Source organism: Alternaria triticimaculans (assembly GCF_023758025.1).
Source record: "Alternaria triticimaculans strain BMP 0046 chromosome Unknown scaffold_4, whole genome shotgun sequence".
NCBI lineage: Eukaryota > Fungi > Ascomycota > Dothideomycetes > Pleosporales > Pleosporaceae > Alternaria > Alternaria triticimaculans.
Genome location: NW_026055961.1, coordinates 1,069,514 through 1,087,731, shown reverse-complemented (window position 1 = coordinate 1,087,731; position 18,218 = coordinate 1,069,514). Strand labels below are relative to the sequence as shown.

Sequence of the window (18,218 nt, the reverse complement as noted above, 5' to 3'; positions counted from 1 at the left end):
GTCTGCTGTCCGCCTCGTGCCCGTCACGTTAGCATCCATGGGGCCGCGGCGCCGTGCACGACGGCCTGTCTTTGCTCACGCTAGAGAGCACTGCCACCATCACCATCGTCGTTCCCCGCGTGGGACCGCGAGACAGCACCGTATTGCCACGATTACGCCGTGTCCACCGCAATGCTGACCAGAGGTGCGCGCTATCCAGTTGCTTGTCACCGACGCCGTCCATCGCCATCACCACAGCCCCCCGTCCATCTGAGACAGTTGCGCGTCGCCGTTGCGTGCGCCAGCCCCGAAGCGATCGCACAAGAACCACAACACCATATACCGGACACCTGACCGCGTCCTCCGCCGTGCTGGTTGCGCCTATCGTTCTGACTAGCCACGCAAAGCCATCTTCGCGATATACCTACCGACGGTCGCGCGCGCCTCCCGACCGCGGTGCTTGCACGCAACAGCTCGTCCCGGCAGCCCGACTAGCTGTACTGGCACAGTTGTGAAATCGCGTGGGCTCCCGGAGACGACCGTCTATACTGCGGATAGCCGCATGATGTGCCTGGTACACGGAGTATGACTTCCAGCCAGACACGTGCAGCTGCTACTCCGTCCTCCCCAGTGTCGAGCCGGTCGTTCCTCTCTCGGCTCAAATCGCCCTTGACATCCAAGTCTCGCAACTACACCGAGTTCTATATTCAATCAGATGACCCCCATCGCCATTACACGCCGGGCGACATCATTAGTGGGACTGTCATTATCAAGATCGTCAAACCCCTGAGAATCACTCATTTGGTTGTATCTTTGCACGGCTATGCGCAGGTTTTCAAGAACCCAAATACACCCGGAGACGCTTACAAGAACTACTGCTCAACAGTCGGCTCTGGGAGAGGGAAAAAGGCAGTGAGTTACTTTGGCAATGGATTCGTTTCGCTGTTCGAGGACGAGGTTGTGCTTTGCGGCGAGGGAAGACTAGCTGAGGGTGTATACCACTTCAACTTCGAACTCGAGTTCCCTTCCAAAGGCTTACCCAGCAGTATTGACGTAAGTAGCGATTCGTTCGCGGCTGACAGACTTACTAATAACCAATCATAGTTCGAGCGCGGAACGATATCTTACATGCTCAATGCCACCTTGACACGCCCCACGACCATGTCGCCGACCGCGTCATGCGACACAAAGGTCTACCTCACCGAATCGATTGACATCGCGCCCGTGCCGCAGCTGAAGCCTCGTGTCATTTCTCTGGAACCCATATCTAGACGAACACGCGCTAGGTCGACACGGAAACGGCCAATAGAGGAAACACCACATACACCCTCTGGCTCGGAGCCTCAGTCAGTGGGGCCAGCCTTGGAAGCCACTAAGACCATCGATGAGACAGAGGGTCCACGGAGCCCCTCGCCTAGCGACGTGAGCTATGAGAGTCAAAGGAGTAGTGGAAACGCTTCTGGGACGGAGTACGGCATTCGTTCGATCAACACGGCTACAGATGGATCAAACTCACAAAATGGAAGTCGAGCGACACTGAAAGGAAAGACAATCACAGCCACGATCGACGTGCTCAAGGGCGGCTTTCTCAGAGGCGACCAAATACCGATCAAAGTGACTGTGAATCACACGAAGCATATACGAAGCTTGAAAGGTATCATCATCACGTTGTATCGTCAAGCACGAGTTGACATGCATCCTGCACTGCCTGTCGTACCAAACAGCAAAGGCGACAAGACCAAATCAGAAGATTACTATCCGAAATCGAGGACTGGTCTAGGAGGGTTATCCCTCTCATCAGCTGGATCCAGTCACCTGTTCCGAAAGGATCTGTGTCAATCTTTTGCACCACTTTTCGTCGATCCCAGAACGCTCATGGCCGAGGTGAAGTGTGCGGTGCGCGTACCCGATGAAGCTTTCCCCACAATATCAAACGTACCCGGCGCAATGATATCCTTCAAGTACTACGTCGAAGTCGTTGTAGATATACAAGGCAAGCTCACAGGCCTCGACCGAATGGTGTCCAACGCTGGGCTTGTCAATCTGCCTTCAGCAGCTGGAGGCACCTCTGCCATGACACGTGACGATGCTAGCGGCAGTATGTTCTCGACTTGGGGAGGCAACTTTGTCGACACTGATCAGATTCGCCGCGAGAAGGGCATCATTTCTGCTTTATTCGAAGTTGTTATCGGTACCAGAGACAGCGACCGGAACGGCAAGAAGAAACAGATACAGGAACAGCCGGCTGATGACAATGGCGCCTACGGAGGATACAACGATGAGCAGGGCTACGATCAGTACTACTACGAGCAGGACGAGAACGGGCAATACTACGATTACAATTACGATCCAACGTATGACGACGTCCCCGGATATGAACAGCATAGCGCAGGCAGAGCACCAGGGTTCCCTGTGCCTGCAGTTGTTCCTCAAGAAGAGCAGGGGATATCGGAGAAAGAACGGTTGCGACGAGCAGAAGAACGCTTATTACCTTCTCAACCGCCAGATGCTGCTGGATCCTCCACCCCTTCAGGGGGTGCTCAATATGGCATACCTGCGTCAGCGCCTGTGCTGCCAGAAGATGATGATCCAAACCCTCCTTACGTCGCAGTAGCTTCATCATCTTCGACTCCAGCCCATCCTCCACCCCCGTTTCGTGCGACATCTTCGCCCATGTTGTCGTCACGCATGACATCATCACCATCGTTACAGCGCCGTGTTACGAACATCACAGATGACGAGACGAGAACTATTCGAACTGAGTCCTCGCATACCATACATCCCAGTCGATCAGAGCCACCCGTTAATGGCGAAAATAACGACCCATCGAAACCACTGCCGCCATTACCACCCCAATCGCCACATGCTGCACAAGGCTCCGCACCAGAGTACGTCGCTGGCTCATCATCACATGTCGAACCTACCGATGACAAGCAGGAGATGCAGCGACGTAGACTGGAAATGGAAAGAAGTGCACCGCCCACAGATCATGATGAAGATGGAGAGTCCTCACATACTCCTTCAGCGCCACCACTCGACAGAATGCGGAGCTTACAATTGGTACCCTCGGCGCCTGCGCTAAACGACGAAGATGAAGATCTCGTGGGTGCTGTACGCCCGGGTCGAAGTACGCAGGGTGCACCGCAAGACAGCAGGCGGCAAAGCGAAGCCTTGCCGGAGTACCGGAGGTGACATGCATGACAATGGCGTTTATGGTATTTCAGTCGCGACTATGCATAGATATGAGCGTTGCGCACAGCGGAATCTTATGCGGGAATCTGTTCAAAACGCAAGTTTACAGGAAATAGTTGGGTGGTTGACTCTTATGATATCCTTGAATTATATTACATTACTTTGATGCCTGAGCCCTCAATTTTGAGAAGACATTGCCTGCTTGTTCTGCCATCACTTGGTCTATCATATTCAAGACGAGAATCGTGACTCTTATAGTGGTGAACTGTCCTTGCGACAGACCCGCGACATTCTGCGCATGCCCGGCTCACCACTCTCTCTTTGTCCCCAGAGGTCTAGGGCTCACTTCATCTCCCGTAAGCGGCGTTCGACGACGGTCTCGAGATCACGAGAGTGCGCGTTGTGTATCTTTTGCAAGCTCGCTAGCTGCCTGCCCATAGCGGCTTCGATATTGATCTTTTGACCGACAAGATCCTGGAGACGTTTGAGCTGTGCTTGATGGGCTGCTGATCTGAAGTACTGTTAGTCTGTGGTTCATCATTTCTTCCATGACTACGTTGCTTACGCCTCAGCCTCGTGTGTGTCAAAGACTGCATTGATAGACTCTTCCAACTCCTCTTTCTTTTTGTTGTAAGCTATACCTACATTCTTCTTCGACATGTCATGATACTTGCGTCGCTGCACAAGTGGTTAGCCTCATGTCTCCGACGCCCGAATGACGAGGCGAGTGTGGGTCATAGATGTGGATATGGAGACGACGGTCTGCTGGTGATGGGCCCATCTCAACATACGTCGTCTACCATCTTCACCATCATTTGTTCCAGCGGACCATCGGAGGTGCGCTGCAATGCTTCTGCCTCATCATCTCCAGCATGTTCATCATCGATCGCGCTATTGCCTTGGTCGAGATCTTCGAGATCATCTGCTTCGTTGATGACCTGTTTCCGTGAATGCCTTGCGCTCTGGCGAGTGGTGGCTGTGGAGGGGCTTGTGAGTGTGGATTTCTTGGTTGTGCGCGGTGGTGCCATGGTTGCTGTTGGTAAGTGCTGATGATTAGTGGTGTGAGTGAAAGTGTTGATCAATCGTTTTGCCGAAACCTTCGTATTGCGAAAGTCGTTGTGGCTCAAGTGATGGAAACTTGCAAGTTAGAGGGTGAAAGTCGGAGGCTTGGATACGGCGAGGCACGGCTTCCCCACATGGATGGCGCCAAGATTCCGCGCTAGCGTGCATCCACAGTTTTTTCGGGCTTGTGTTTGCGGACTCCCGCTTTCTCTTCAACAATCACGAAATCGCTCAGTCTGCCCAGTGTTCAGCATGGGTCTCGCAGCGCCGAAGAAGTACGTTCGCCAGTTTGGCTCTGGCTGTTTCCTGCCAAACTAACGCCACACCAGTCGATCGAAGATCTCCAACGATCCCCAAAACACCACTTGGGCGAACAACACCTCGCGCTTCGGCCATCGCATATTGACCTCGCAAGGATGGCAGCCCGGCAACTCACTGGGCGCGACAGACGCCTCCCACGCCGCCCACTATACCGCTGCCTCGCAATCGCACATCCGAGTATTCCTCAAAGACGACAACCTTGGCTTGGGCGCAAAGCGAGGAAGTGAGCGCGCCGAGAACTTTGGTCTTGCAGGACTAGAGAGCATTCTTGGACGTCTGAATGGCAATGAGGCGGAGGTCAAGAAGGAAGAGGAAAGGCGAGAGGAAATTGAGAAGAGGGCTTTTGTCTACCGGAAATACGGCATGATGAACTTTGTGAGCGGTGGTTTCCTGGTGGGCGACAAGATTACCAAGGGCTCAGATATCAAGAAGGAAGTCGAGATCAAGACTGAGATCAAGACTGAGTCGGAAAGCGAGGATGGCGCATCGGCCAAGAGGGACAAAAAGAGGAAGCGAGAGGAGCGAACAGAAGACGAGCCTAAGGTGAAGCGCAAGAAGAAGAGTATGGATTTGCGCGACGAAGCACGCAAGGAGGGCGACTCAGTCAAGTCAAAGAAAGACAAGAAGGACAAAAAAGATAAAAAGGAAAAGAAGAAAGACAAGTCGAAGAAATCAAAGCGGGCATCTTCATCTGATGCCGAATCTTCCACCAACGACGCCGCCCCTCCCGCATCTGACCCAGAACCGCTCACAGACAAGGAACGGCGGAAGGCCGAGAAGAAGGCACGCAAGGAGGAGAAGAAGGCGAAGAAGGCCCTGAAGAAAGCTGCAAAGAAGGCTGCGAAAAAGGACAGCTCAGACGACTCGAGCTCAGAAAGCGAGGAAGACGAGAGCGCGCCGACGACGATCTCATCGGTACCTGTGTCGAAGACATCTACGCCTGTTCCCGCGGGCCTATCATACACCCCAAGAGGCATGCATGCCGTCAGACAGAAGTGGATCCGGCAGAAGAAGGCTGCGACTATGGATGCACAAGCGATGAAAGAGGTATGCTTGCATTGCCATGGCTTGATGTGCTTTCCACTAACGTCTCCATAGATATTCATGATCAAGACGCCATCGTAGACTCATATTGATGAACCGATCTGTACATGCATAGCGAGGAGTTATCAGGGTTTTTGGTTTAGCATGCACGTGCCGGGTTGTATTCTCAAGTTCCGTGCCATCGAGATAGAGAGCATAGAGATGCCCTGTTACACTACACCAAGTTTGGCTCTTACCTTGATCTTTCTGTCAGTCGATTGCGTCGCGTTGCATGGCGTGGTGTGGCTGTAAGCTTCGTACAACGGACAGTCGGAGCCCGACGATTGCGTGGCAGACATGGTCATGTCGGGCCTAATAGGGCTTTACATTGATAAGACTTTAATATTCCCCGCGTTTGAACCATCGGGCCCCTCGTCAAGCTTACTGCGGCTGTGGAGGACGGGTGCGCAAAGGCAAGGGGCAGTGTTGATATTGTTCGCGTGACTGCGCCCAAGCATCTGAGGTGCATGGGACATGACGGCGCCACCGGTGAGGACTGTGTTGCGTCACAGAGGAGAGAGGCCACTCGGGGCGATGGCGGGACATTTGTTTGTTGGAAATGTGCCGGCAGCCATAGGGCGGTTCCAGAAACAGGGATGCAAGATTACCCCCGTCAGTTCCTGCATGGTGGAGCTGATCACTAGTCCGCCGCCGACTTAGCCCATGTATAATGACCTCGCCCGACTTTGGTACTTGGCCCGCCCGTTGAGCACGACGCCTCCTTGACGGCCAATTCCCTACTCCATTCACTCACGCTCACTTGTCACCTGTTGCTTTTCTTCTTCTTCTTCCACCCGCCATGGCAGCAAACGGCAGCATGCGCAGACGAACCGTCGACGCGCCCGGTAAGGCAATTGTCCCGATGTTGTCCGAGTCCTGTATGGCTAACCCGTACGCAGCGAGCCTTCACCCGCGCACATCGTCGCATTCCACCCAGACACCCGAACCCTCGCCTATAGATTCCATGCCCGCGCAATTGGCCTCTGACATGCCTTCCATTTCCACATCGAAGCCGAACGGCGCGCCTGCGCTGCTCCGGAAGCAGTCGTCACCCATGATGCCTCCTTTCATGGTCTCTGCACCCGGCAAGGTCATCGTCTACGGAGAACACGCGGTAGTGCATGGCAAGGTAGGATTACTAGGACAATCATGTCGGGACACGTGCTGACCGTCTGCAGGCTGCCATCGCCGCCGCCATATCGCTCCGCTCCTACCTCCACGTCTCGTTCCTCTCCAAATCGAATCGGACCGTTAAACTGCGCTTCCCCGACATACAGATGGAGCACACGTGGAATATCGATGATCTGCCATGGGACAGCTTCTCCAAGTCAGGAAAGAAGAAGTACTACTACGACCTCGTCACCTCGCTCGACCCCGACCTCATGGCCGCCATCCAGCCCTTCATCGACGAAGTATCACCGAAAGCCCCCGAGTCGATACGCAAGATCCACCACGCCTCCGCGTGTTCCTTCCTATATCTCTTCCTTTCCCTCGCGTCGCGAAAAGTTCCCCCGTGTGTTTACACACTGCGATCTACCATTCCCATTGGTGCTGGATTGGGCAGTAGCGCCAGTATATCCGTCTGCCTCAGCACGGCAATGCTGCTGCAGATACGCGCACTCAGCGGACCCCACCAAGACCAGCCGCCGCAAGAATGTGAGCTCAACATCGAGCGAATCAACCGTTGGGCGTTCGTTGGGGAGATGTGCATACACGGAAACCCCTCAGGTGTCGACAATACCGTTTCCTCAGGCGGCAAAGCGGTTCTCTTCCAGCGGAGGGATTACGACAAGCCACCTCTAGTCATACCATTGCATAGCTTCCCCGAGCTCCCACTGCTGCTCGTCAACACACGGCAATCGCGCAGCACGGCAACAGAAGTCGCCAAGGTCGCCAACCTTCTCAAGGTGCATCCCGCCCTCACAGAAAACATCCTCAATGCTATTGGCCTAGTGACGGAATCCGCACACAAACTACTCACATCTCCCGATTTCGATGCAACATCTCCAGACTCACTAAGACATCTCGGTGAGCTCGTCACGATGAACCACGGGCTACTCGTCTCCTTGGGCGTCTCACATCCCAAACTTGAGCGTATCCGCGAGATTATCGATCACACAGGCATCGGATGGACAAAACTTACAGGTGCAGGAGGCGGAGGATGCGCTATTACCATCCTTAAGCCCCAACCGCCAGCCCTCACTAACGGTCATGCGAATGGCGCGCACCACGATACCTCATCAGACGAGTCTGACGCCTCTTCCGAAGCGGACGGGGGCGGCGCCGCATCCGTAATATCCAACGGCACAAAGCTAAAGTACAAGATTCTCGACTCTCTTGAGGTCAAATTAGAGAAGGAAGGCTTCGAGAAGTTCGAGACGACGCTTGCTGGCGACGGAGTAGGTGTGCTTTGGCCTGCTGTCCTACATAACGGTAATGAAGAGGAAGGCGGAGAGGAGATTGATCAAGAGAAGTTCCTTCGGGCCGAGGGCACAGTCGGTATCGAAAGACTGGTCGGCGTGTCCAGCTCGAAACGAAAGGGCCCCAGAGAGGTTAGAGAAGGTTGGAAATTCTGGAGACCCTGGGAGGTTCCCGAGTAGTAAACTCGGGTCTTTTGTTCCCAACAACTCGTCTGCTTCCAACATGTTCTGGCAATGTCCTGGATGGGTTCGAGTTTCATCTTCCGTTCTTGTTTCTTTGTTATTTAGCTAGATATAGGGATTTCATTGTACTTGAAGCCTTGACAGGCGTGAAGGAAAAGGCTAAAGAAGTAATGTCTTGTAGATATGAGATGGCTGATACAATCTGGCTGCAAGGCGCCTGCGGCCGAAGCATGGCCTAGCGTGAGCAGCACAGCAATAATGGAATTTCAAAGTTCCTCATGCATCAGTTCATTGTACTGCGAGTTCTAGTCTGCGATCCACCTACAATAAACACAGGGTCGTAGCGAATCGAGGTGTGCAGGTAAAGAGTGAATGTGGCGTACCATGTGTGATTGGGCAGCTAATTTTTGGTAGATCAAGCGAGCCACGCGCGACACCTGCAGAAGCCCAACCATTGTCTTGCGCCGTAGTCAACCTTTGATCGTTTCCTTCACCCACACCACTCGCCCATAAAACCCTGCGCCGCCGTCGGAACCCTTGGATACATTACTCCCAACAACACACAGCCCGTACCTTTTCACAAACAACTGCAACTATGGCACCAGGAAAGTGGGGTACGTCATGTTCGCTGCCACTGCGCGCGGTTCAAGATGGTCATGCAAAAACTTGGGACTGACATGTTCTGCAGACGACGAGGATGAGGGCAGCACTCCTCCCACATCCCCACAGGTGGCTCCCATCGCCCGCCGCAGCAAGTTCGACGATGAAGAAGACGACGACGATGTGCGTCAGCCCACCATGCCCCGCGCTTGAATACTTCAAGCCCCGCCACGACCACATGTATTGACATTGGACACAATAGGTACTAGATTCATGGGACGCCGCCGAGGATTCCGAAGTCGAACGCGAGAAGGCAAAGAAGGCCGCAGAGGCAAAGGCTAAGGCGGAGGCAGAGGCAAAGGCAAACCACAAGTCCAAGGCGCAAAGAATCGAGGAGCACAGGCAGGCCGCACTACGTCGGCGGCAGATGGAAGAGGACGGCGAGACCGATGAAGAAGAGACTGAGGCTGAGCGCCGCGAACGAATGCGCCAGGCAGAACTCGACGCTTCGCGCGCCCAGGCCGAAGAACTCTTTGGCGACCTGAGCGTCGCCCCCAAGGCCCGTACTGGCAAAGCCATCACTATTGCCGACGAGTCAGACCCGGGCAACGCCATCGACCTTTCCTCCCTCGCCATTTTCAACCCCAACACCAAGGACCAGTTTACCAAGCTCCGGGAAACTCTCACACCTCTGATTGCTGGCAACTCTAAGAAGGGCCAGTACTCGCTATTCCTACAGGAGTTCACCAAGCAGATTGCTAAGGATCTGCCGAGTGAGCAGATTAAGAAGATTGCATCTGGTCTGACGACACTGAGCAACGAGAAGATGAAGGAGGAGAAGGCTGCTGAGAAGGGTGGAAAGAAGAGCAAGGCTGCAAAGACCAAGACCACACTCAATGCGAGCAGAGACGTCGGCGTAAGGGCAGATACTAGGGCATACGATGACGACGACTTTGGCGAGTAAGTCATGTTTGAGCCTGTCTGGCTTTCACAGATGCTAACAGATTATAGTGACGACTTCATGTGAGGCACGACGAGGCTTCCTATGCATATGCCTTTTATATTGGAGTTCATTCCTCATCATTCAGTTTGGAGTCGCGGTTGGTCATTTCATGAAGGATCAAAAGGGAAACATACGTGCATGGCGTTTTGCGCTTGACGTCTCTGTTTCGCGGTTGTGCTTCGAGATCAAGCGGCATAGGTTTAGTGCATATGTAGTGCATTATAGATAGGCACGCGTAGAGAGTAGATGTCTGATTCTTACAATCTGGTACTTCCTCCCACCCAATGTTGAAACATTCCAGATCAACGGCACAACGATAGTGTGATGAAGCGTGTATCAACTCTTCTCCACCAGCGGTGATCGCAGAAACTGGATGTACTATTGTCAGCCCGCAGTCCAGACACGATAGTGTGCCATCTTGAGATTGAGTTGGTGCCGGCCAATGCCGCTTCGTCAAACTCCGACGCATCGCAACGCGGGGCAACATGTGTTGATGGAACGTCATCCCGCCAAAAAAATTGAACGCGCCAGTCAGTCACGGCTACCAAATTTCGTGCACCAATTGGGATGATGTGAGCCAGAGAATTCCCAAGCCCGATACCATCGATATGTGCGCTTAGTTACTATGCTTTTGAGGGTTCATAGCCATTGGCGCATTACACGTGTAGCTCTTACCCCTCATTGAGTCACTCATTCGAGACGCGCCTCAATCTTGTACACTACAAAACGACACACATATCCACCCACTCGAGCCCACATATCTGGTCTGACGCCGCCCGCGCATTTAGCCCTCTCCACGGCAGCAAACCCGCATCCAATTGCAAGTGCCGACGTGGGACTCGTGGCCTAGCCCGTAGCAGAATTCCCCATTCAAGTCTTTGTTAGAGGGTGCACAGCGCGCGTCTGCATACTACAAACCCTAGCAATTGCGTGCTTGATTCATAGTCATGGATCTCGTCAACTCGTACGTTCCGATTGTTTCTTTTCCCCATTCTTTTTCCTTCTTCTGCTAAGCTTCTTGTATGACCATGGGGTACACCAACGGAAATGATGGCGCAAGTGAGATCGAGCGCATCGCGCAAAGAGCGCGTCAGGGCAGCAGGAGTCTTCCTTTCATGACTGACCTTTTGGGAAACAGCTTGAACGACCGTCTCCTCTTTGCGGTGCCCAAGAGTACGTCGCTCACACTACTACTGGCTGGACTCATAGGCTAACGACCATCGCAGAGGGCCGCCTCCACCAAGCATGTCTTGACCTCCTCCACGGCTCGGACATTCAGTTCCACCGACACTCCCGTCTCGATATCGCGCTCGTCAAGAATCACCCTCTCGCTCTCGTCTTCCTACCCGCCGCTGATATCCCGACTTTCGTAGGAGAAGGTCGCGTAGACTTGGGCATAACAGGGCGCGATCAAGTCGCAGAACACGAGTGCGTTGCACCACCTACCGCCACCAGTGGCGTAGAGGAGGTTCTCGATCTCGGTTTTGGAAAATGCAGTCTGCAGGTACAAGTCCCCGCGAAGGGCGACCTAGCCAAGCCAGAGGACTTGATCGGCAAGAATGTTGTCACCAGCTTCACCAACCTGGCTGAGCAGTATTTCCGGAAACTCGAGGCCGAGCAAGCTGGAAACACAAACGGCGATGCCAATGGCGATGCGAAACTCAAGACAGTCATCAAGTACGTTGGCGGCAGTGTTGAAGCGGCATGCGCATTGGGTGTCGCGGACGGCATTGTCGATTTGGTGGAGTCAGGAGAGACAATGCGCGCTGCAGGCCTCAAGGCCATCTCCACAGTCGTTGATTCCAGCGCCATCCTCATCAAGTCAAAGCACCCATCAGATCCCAAACTGGTTGAGCTGATCACCGCTCGTATAAAGGGTGTCATCAGTAAGTCGCATCGAATTCCGCGTTCGTTTAGCACAACTAATCTCTCGCAGCTGCACAAAAGTACGTTCTGTGCACATACAACATCGACCGATCGAAACTCGATATTGCGCGCAAGATCACTCCCGGACGTCGCGCCCCCACCGTCAACGCATTGGAAGAGGATGGTTGGGTGGCTGTACAGGCTATGGTGCTCAGGAAAGACATCGCTATTGCCATGGACAAACTGACGGAGGTCGGGGCTACCGATCTCATTGTAACAAAGATCGAGAACTCGAGAACGGGTGATTGAGCGACGCATGGCGCATGGGTCATGGAGGCATAAACTGGTCTACATTTTCTGCGCAACATGTGCATGCGATAGATGAGGACCATATAGAAAGCTTTTAGTATACTCGCTGGACGGTCCGCTCTTTGGATTTGTGACCGACTACTATAGAATCAGAAGCTCCCGTGTTTCTCGTGTCCAACAAGCTCTGCATTGCGAAATTTTGCCATGAAGTTTGCTATCAAGTCCCGCATGTTTACCGCGCATTTGCGGACCCTGAACCTTTGTTACCAGACTGGGCAAGTTGTGGGTCGCGGTCTAAACAATGTAGTGAGTAGTTCGGCGCTAAGTCTCGCAGGACCTTATCCACAGTCTCGTATCTGTAGCTTTAGACCGTTAGTGTCACAAGCACTGCTGAGCAGGTAGCTGCTCGAGATGCCATGCACCAAAAAAACACGTAGTACATATTGGTTTACGTTTGGCAAACCTCCATCAAGCATTCTTGGTCCAACGGTAGGATAATTGCCTTCCAAGCAATTGGCCCGGGTTCGAGTACGTTCTATTCCTCTCCCACATCATCCAACATCATTCTAACAACCTTTCCAGCTCCCGGAGGATGCATAACATCCTTCTCCACAATTGCGAGATGATCAATCTTTTTTTGCTCAGACATTGTCTCAAAGCCGGGACAGGTGAGGATGCGACGCATAAAGATTATTTTTTGCCTGCGCTTAGAGCAGGTGTGCAATGCTGCGTGTAGTGCAAGGTTTGAAAGAATGCTGTGCTTTTGTAGAGGATATAAGGGTGAAGTCGTTCTGAATAAGGTAGTATTTGTTGTTGTAGAATGTGATAACCACGCGTCTTATAATGGCTCTCCTTGGTACACATCAGCAGTGTCGGTTTCAGCACATCGTGTAGCAGCAAAGAATTCAAAACAACACGCACGATGCGCCTAGCATGGAATTTAGTTCATTATTTAACACATCGTACATTAAGAGTATCTCGAAGATCAATGAATCATCACCATCGACATTAGATGGTAAAAAGCGATGAGTTTGATAAACCCCGTGTCGATCCCAGCGACAGTCCGGTCGGTCTAGCACTATCTCAACCCGTGGTTGCTGTTACCAAGACCGAAGACATCGAACCAGAGGACACTTGATATTGGATCCCGAGGAGACTGTGCCAAAGACCAACCAGACCATCACTGAAACCGGCACGGGGGATCATGTAAACTTGTTACATTGCGATGAACTACATACAAACTCCTAATACCACTATCCGACTAAGAGAGTGAATGCTGCCACCACTACAAGCACAGAACTGAACCAAAACACTACAATAACCCATCGCAAACTCCATTGCTATGCCACGCTCGCTGATTCAATAAAGGAGGGAATTCGTCGTTCATCGTCGTTTAAAGTCGTTCGTTCAAGCCGCTTCGATCTACTCGATGCTGATCTTACGGGGCTGAGGAGCCTGGGCCTTGGGAACAAGAATGCTCAAGATACCGTTCTTGAGACTAGCTTTGACGGCTTCCTGGTCGACGCGAGCGGGAAAGGCGAAGGAGCGGTGGAATTCTCCGACTGAGCGCTCGCTGACCCAGTACTTGGCCTTGTTCTCGTCGTGCTTGGAGACGTCCTTGTTCTCGGACTGCTTGGCGACCTTGTTGGATTCGCTGGGGTCGTCTTCAACCTTGGGCTGGAGCTTCTTCTGCTGGGAAGCTTCACCGTTCTCGATGAAGCCCTGAGGGCGTTGACCTTCCTCGCGGACGTGCTCGTGGCGGCCCGAGATGGTCAGCGTGTTGTTGTCGGTCCATTCGATGTTGATGTCCTTTTGCTCGACACCGGGAAGTTCTCCGTGGAGTTCGTAGCCCTCCTTGGTTTCCTTCACATCGAACTTGGGAGTGAAGGACCGGACGTTGGTGAATTCGCGGTCGAGGTTGCGGAAGGCTTGCCTATCGTACTCGTCGAAGAGACGGAAGATAGGAGCGAATTCCTGAGTGAATCGTGGGAAGAGAGACATTGTTGCTGGTGCGTTGGAAAAGTGTCGAGTGGTTGTGATCGTAGGCTTGGTAATGCGGTTGAGTTGTCGAGGAACTCGTTGGATTGTAGAGCGGATTGATTGCATAGAAGACTCGTTGTTTGTTGTTCTGATGATGAGCTTTGAGAGACGCCTCGAAGGCTATATATACCCGAGAGATGAGTCTCTAGAATGATCGCACTGCAGAGAGGCATCAGTGTTGCGTCGACGACGATGCTGCGAGAAGCCTCGGAGATGGCTCGGGGAGTTTCTAGAGCTTTCGAACACGACGTTTGTCGTCATGTTGTCGTACGCGATCAGACGAGATAATGAGATGAGAAGCTTCCGGCTCTTGTCGGGGAAAACTATCATGGCAAGCTCCAGGTTGATCCTGCTTCGGTGAGGGGCGAGTTGGGACTAGAAAGTTCGGGGTGGTGGCTCAGACCATATCACGTGATGTCCGCGCTCGAAGTATCCAACGCCTTGGGAGCGACATGTGAGGCATCTGCTGCACAAGGCCCGTGTACCCCGCAATTCGGTCATGTATTGCGTGATGTTCATCTAACAGGTTGTATCACGGTGACGTTGGGTGCTCGCTCACTGGTGCGCCGCTTCGTTCCTCGTGCCTTGATCCTGCATTCCCCCGCTACCTGTGGATGTCTCGGATGCCTGGCTCAGACCATGTCTCTAGCTGATTTCTTCCTCTTCGAAGCAGATATTCGATGGTACCGAAGTCCTTCTTGCCGACATCCCGGTGCTTATGGAACTCGGATCTGGAGCTACTCGTTAGCTGTCGTAGCATATCGTTCATCTAACTTGATCGCACCTTGCAAAGTCCCGAAAATGCGACTGCGTCTCCTATAATTGCGTGAGTAGGTGTTTGTAACCGTAGTGTTGCAATTGACATACCGTTGGTTTCTGCTTCACAGCTCTTAAGCATTGTCGGTAGAGGGACAAAACGTCTTTCTGAAGTCCAGACAATCGTACCATGTCGGCCAGGTGCAGATGTGGTACGCAACTGAAAAGATACAAGATGGATAGTCACGCACGTTGGCGACGTTGTTATGCAAGAACGAATGGCGGCGAACGAAGCCAGAGCCGAAGGGTCGTGCTCCTAGGACCGAAGAGGTTAGCGTGATTGATGACGATTTCGATGATGTTGGATCGCTTCCGCGCATCGTAGCATGCTCAGATGAGGGCCACAATACATTCGAGATGTTTACATGTCTAACGAAGTTCATGGGGGCACGCAGTATCACTGATTAAAAATTTCCACACGCGAAGATCGCAAATACACTATGAACACATCGCAGATTCCCTTGGTGATGTAGTATTGTAAGATCAAAACTGTGTGTGGGTGTGTCGCATGCTTCGTTCACTTTCATCTAGGTGCCGTACCGCATGAAGAAACTCATGGCGCGCTGATGCTTTCAAGTGGACCCAGCTTGACCTTGATGTCATGCGGCCACACGAACCATTGTTTGTGTAGATCCCACTCCTTTTCTGAATCCTCAAGCTCGATCTTTGAGACATTAGCACTCACATCCGCACCCAGAAGAAGTCAAAACGTACCTTGTATCTTCCAAATACCGTCGCAACGACCTTGTAGACCTCTACCAGTGCCAAAGGTTTGCCAAGGCAGATCCTGTTGCCTCCTCCGAACGACATGTCTGCGTCTTTCATCTTCTTGATCCTGGCCTCGTACGCGCCGGGTTCTTCGCGCTCACTTTGCAGCCATCGCTCCGGACGGAACTCATGGGGCTTCGCACCAAAAATGCTCTCCTTGTAATGAAGGACCCATGGATTCACCCCGACAATTGTTCCTGGTGGCAATGTTGTTCCGTTGGACAACGTAAGACCAGTTGCAGGCACGACGCGCTCGAGAATGTGACCTACAACGGGATGCATACGGAGACCTTCTTTGATGCATGCATCCAGATAGGGCAGCTGTTCGATGCCAGTGTAGGATGCAGGGAAGGGGAGATGTGCAGAGAGGAGTTCGTTGACGAGGCGTTCTTTGGATGCTGATGACTTGAGAATGTGATAGAAGATACCTTTTATCACAATGGCAAGGGTATCGGCACCGCCAAGAATCTGCAGGAGCGGTGTTAGTTCTACTCACGCCACAGCGCAGCCATGAAACACTCACGTTAATGATCATGTATCCAATAACCTCGTTGTCGGTGACAAGGTCCGGGAACTCCTTCTTTGCTTCGAGAAAGCCATTGAGAAAGTCTTTCTTTCCGTTGCCAAGTTCAGGTTTCTGCACACGCTCCATAAACCGCTCGACGGAGAAGCCGGCAGCAACGGAGAAGTCATCGAACTTATAGAGCGAGCGTGGCCACTTAGGGTTCTTTCCGAGCCACTTGTCAAGGGCTGGCATTTGGCCGACCTACCGAATGTCAGTAAGAAGTTTTGCAATCGTAACAATTTTAGTAAGTTTTTGACTCAGCAAAGAACATACCACGGAGAAATAGCGCATCACACGTTCAGCTGTTCCAAGCATATCACCAACATCCGTACCCTGTTCCATGAAGCCAATACGCTTGCTCCAGGTCATGTCACCCAAGAAGTCCCACGCAAAGAACGAGATCCAATCAGCAATATCGCATGTCTGATCCTTGTTGGCGCCTTCCACAAAGCGGGCGTCGAGTTGACTGCATAGGGTACGAAGGTTGTCGTCCATAATACTCTCGATCTGGAGAGCATTTTGAAGACTGTACAGCTTTTGAACTGGCTTAACATTCTTGGAGTGGAACTCATTGCTGCGCGTACTGAAGATGTTTTGAATGAGATGCCCATCTTGAAGGGCGTCGTTGATAGACCGAAGGAGGGTTAGCATGATCCTCTTCTAAGGACGACTGCCTATATCTTACGTAGTAATCGCTCTGTTGTAATGTCAGCAGTCGTTTCAATAGCAGCTGTGCTCCATGCGCTGACCTTCAAGTACGTCCCACGAGTGTTGTAGATAGTTTTGATCAGACTGGCATCAGCGACACTAACGGTATTGGGACCGAGACGAACGATATCGCCATGCTGTTCATGAAGTTTCCTCTGGGTCTCAATATGAGTTTGCCCATAGTGATTTAGGAAACGCCAGATATCCGAGAATTTGGCTAGAAAGGGACCGGGAATAGATTTGAGCGGGGATTGCAAGTAAGCCAGAACGTATCGAGTGATGAGAAGGACTGCTCCGAGGCCGATCGCCTTCACGAATAACCCTGCCAATGCCATGTTGTCACTCAACTCCGCACATGCAATGTGATTCTGAAAAGGAAAGAAGGACACAACCCCAGGAGTGGGAAGAGGATTGAATATGGTAATGCAGGTGACAAGGCCTTCCCGCTTCAGATTGTTGCGAATCACCTAGTAGCCGCATGTTCAGGTATCGGTCTAGCATATGTACGAAGACGGGGCCAGAATCGAGTCCCCTTCGCTTGATCGCCCTGGTGTTGGTGAAGCCAAGTCCAACTTGCCCTGAGCGAGGCAAGGCGCCGCTTGCGTACAAGCATGGCGTGTATTGCTTTTTCCCACCACCTTTTTATCGCAATCCTAGGCTTAGCCATTGGTCGTACCAGCCATCGCGAATGTCGGGGAAGCGGTCCCTTGCACTAATGACGGAGTGACAGCGGGAGGTGTGGAGTTTTACGGTTCACGGGTACTAACACAGGCTAATCATGTGGGGACTGACCGGGCCCTGCAGAGCAGGTGTGAGGCAGGTGAGGTTCGCTCCATTTGCACGTCCAACCGCATCAAGCTCCTATGTTGGATGCGACCTCGGGATGCATCTCTTGACAGTCCCCGGAGAACGGCGCAGATGAACACGCTTATCTGCGTTCCACAGTCCTGGAAAACTGCCTCGTACCTAGGATCTGACTCCTTCGCTCCTTCACTCCTTTCCGCACGCCGCAGCTGGTTAGACCGAGGTTGATCCGTCGGATGTGCGATTGAAACGCCACTAAAGATCGCTTAGCCGAGTCTGGTGTGGCCCACAGCTGACCCTCTAGATTAGTAGTGCGGGCAACGGCCCGTCACGGAAAGGCCAAACGTTCCTGTACAACTTCAGATCATCGAATTCTGCATGCAAGAACAAATTTTCGCAATGCCATTTCGAAGCCACTTGCGTAGCATGAACGATCCAAGGTTTCGCGAAGGACATGGCCCAGTTGACTAGTGCACAGCACCGCATTCCAGAGACGGGA

General features: G+C 52.5%; 8 protein-coding genes and 1 non-coding gene across 9 annotated transcripts; 6 read left to right on the top strand and 3 right to left on the bottom strand.

Annotated features, from left to right (window-relative positions):
• Positions 1 to 544: 544 nt before the first annotated feature.
• J4E78_003934 (uncharacterized protein) lies at positions 545 to 3,171 on the top strand (the record flags this gene model as incomplete). The annotated part of the gene is made up of 3 exons (XM_049364566.1): positions 545 to 553; positions 580 to 1,032; positions 1,084 to 3,171. The coding sequence occupies 3 exons, from the start codon at positions 545 to 547 to the stop codon at positions 3,169 to 3,171; spliced, it is 2,550 nt and encodes an 849-aa protein (XP_049223644.1).
• Positions 3,172 to 3,513: 342 nt separating this feature from the next.
• On the bottom strand, positions 3,514 to 4,199 carry J4E78_003933 (uncharacterized protein; the record flags this gene model as incomplete). Its single annotated transcript, XM_049364565.1, has 3 exons — positions 3,514 to 3,682; positions 3,737 to 3,792; positions 3,963 to 4,199. The coding sequence occupies 3 exons, from the start codon at positions 4,197 to 4,199 to the stop codon at positions 3,514 to 3,516; spliced, it is 462 nt and encodes a 153-aa protein (XP_049223643.1).
• A 286-nt stretch (positions 4,200 to 4,485) lies between these two features.
• On the top strand, positions 4,486 to 5,679 carry PXR1 (telomerase inhibitor; the record flags this gene model as incomplete). Its single annotated transcript, XM_049364564.1, has 3 exons — positions 4,486 to 4,508; positions 4,563 to 5,601; positions 5,653 to 5,679. The coding sequence occupies 3 exons, from the start codon at positions 4,486 to 4,488 to the stop codon at positions 5,677 to 5,679; spliced, it is 1,089 nt and encodes a 362-aa protein (XP_049223642.1).
• A 757-nt stretch (positions 5,680 to 6,436) lies between these two features.
• J4E78_003931 (uncharacterized protein) lies at positions 6,437 to 8,237 on the top strand (the record flags this gene model as incomplete). Its single annotated transcript, XM_049364563.1, has 3 exons — positions 6,437 to 6,482; positions 6,537 to 6,766; positions 6,816 to 8,237. 3 exons carry the CDS (start codon positions 6,437 to 6,439, stop codon positions 8,235 to 8,237), a joined length of 1,698 nt encoding a protein of 565 aa, XP_049223641.1.
• A 598-nt stretch (positions 8,238 to 8,835) lies between these two features.
• On the top strand, positions 8,836 to 9,867 carry J4E78_003930 (uncharacterized protein; the record flags this gene model as incomplete). Its single annotated transcript, XM_049364562.1, has 4 exons — positions 8,836 to 8,854; positions 8,929 to 9,023; positions 9,103 to 9,800; positions 9,852 to 9,867. The coding sequence occupies 4 exons, from the start codon at positions 8,836 to 8,838 to the stop codon at positions 9,865 to 9,867; spliced, it is 828 nt and encodes a 275-aa protein (XP_049223640.1).
• Positions 9,868 to 10,871: 1,004 nt separating this feature from the next.
• HIS1 (ATP phosphoribosyltransferase (ATP-PRTase) (ATP-PRT)) lies at positions 10,872 to 12,018 on the top strand (the record flags this gene model as incomplete). The annotated part of the gene is made up of 3 exons (XM_049364561.1): positions 10,872 to 11,016; positions 11,070 to 11,729; positions 11,780 to 12,018. The coding sequence occupies 3 exons, from the start codon at positions 10,872 to 10,874 to the stop codon at positions 12,016 to 12,018; spliced, it is 1,044 nt and encodes a 347-aa protein (XP_049223639.1).
• A 472-nt stretch (positions 12,019 to 12,490) lies between these two features.
• Positions 12,491 to 12,576, top strand: J4E78_003928. The gene has a single exon. It is a non-coding gene; the product is annotated as a tRNA-Gly (tRNA).
• An 864-nt stretch (positions 12,577 to 13,440) lies between these two features.
• On the bottom strand, positions 13,441 to 14,019 carry J4E78_003927 (uncharacterized protein; the record flags this gene model as incomplete). Its single annotated transcript, XM_049364560.1, has 1 exon — positions 13,441 to 14,019. The coding sequence occupies one exon, from the start codon at positions 14,017 to 14,019 to the stop codon at positions 13,441 to 13,443; it is 579 nt and encodes a 192-aa protein (XP_049223638.1).
• A 1,408-nt stretch (positions 14,020 to 15,427) lies between these two features.
• Positions 15,428 to 16,858, bottom strand: J4E78_003926 (uncharacterized protein; the record flags this gene model as incomplete). Its single annotated transcript, XM_049364559.1, has 4 exons — positions 15,428 to 15,538; positions 15,589 to 16,110; positions 16,166 to 16,408; positions 16,481 to 16,858. 4 exons carry the CDS (start codon positions 16,856 to 16,858, stop codon positions 15,428 to 15,430), a joined length of 1,254 nt encoding a protein of 417 aa, XP_049223637.1.
• Positions 16,859 to 18,218: the final 1,360 nt, after the last annotated feature.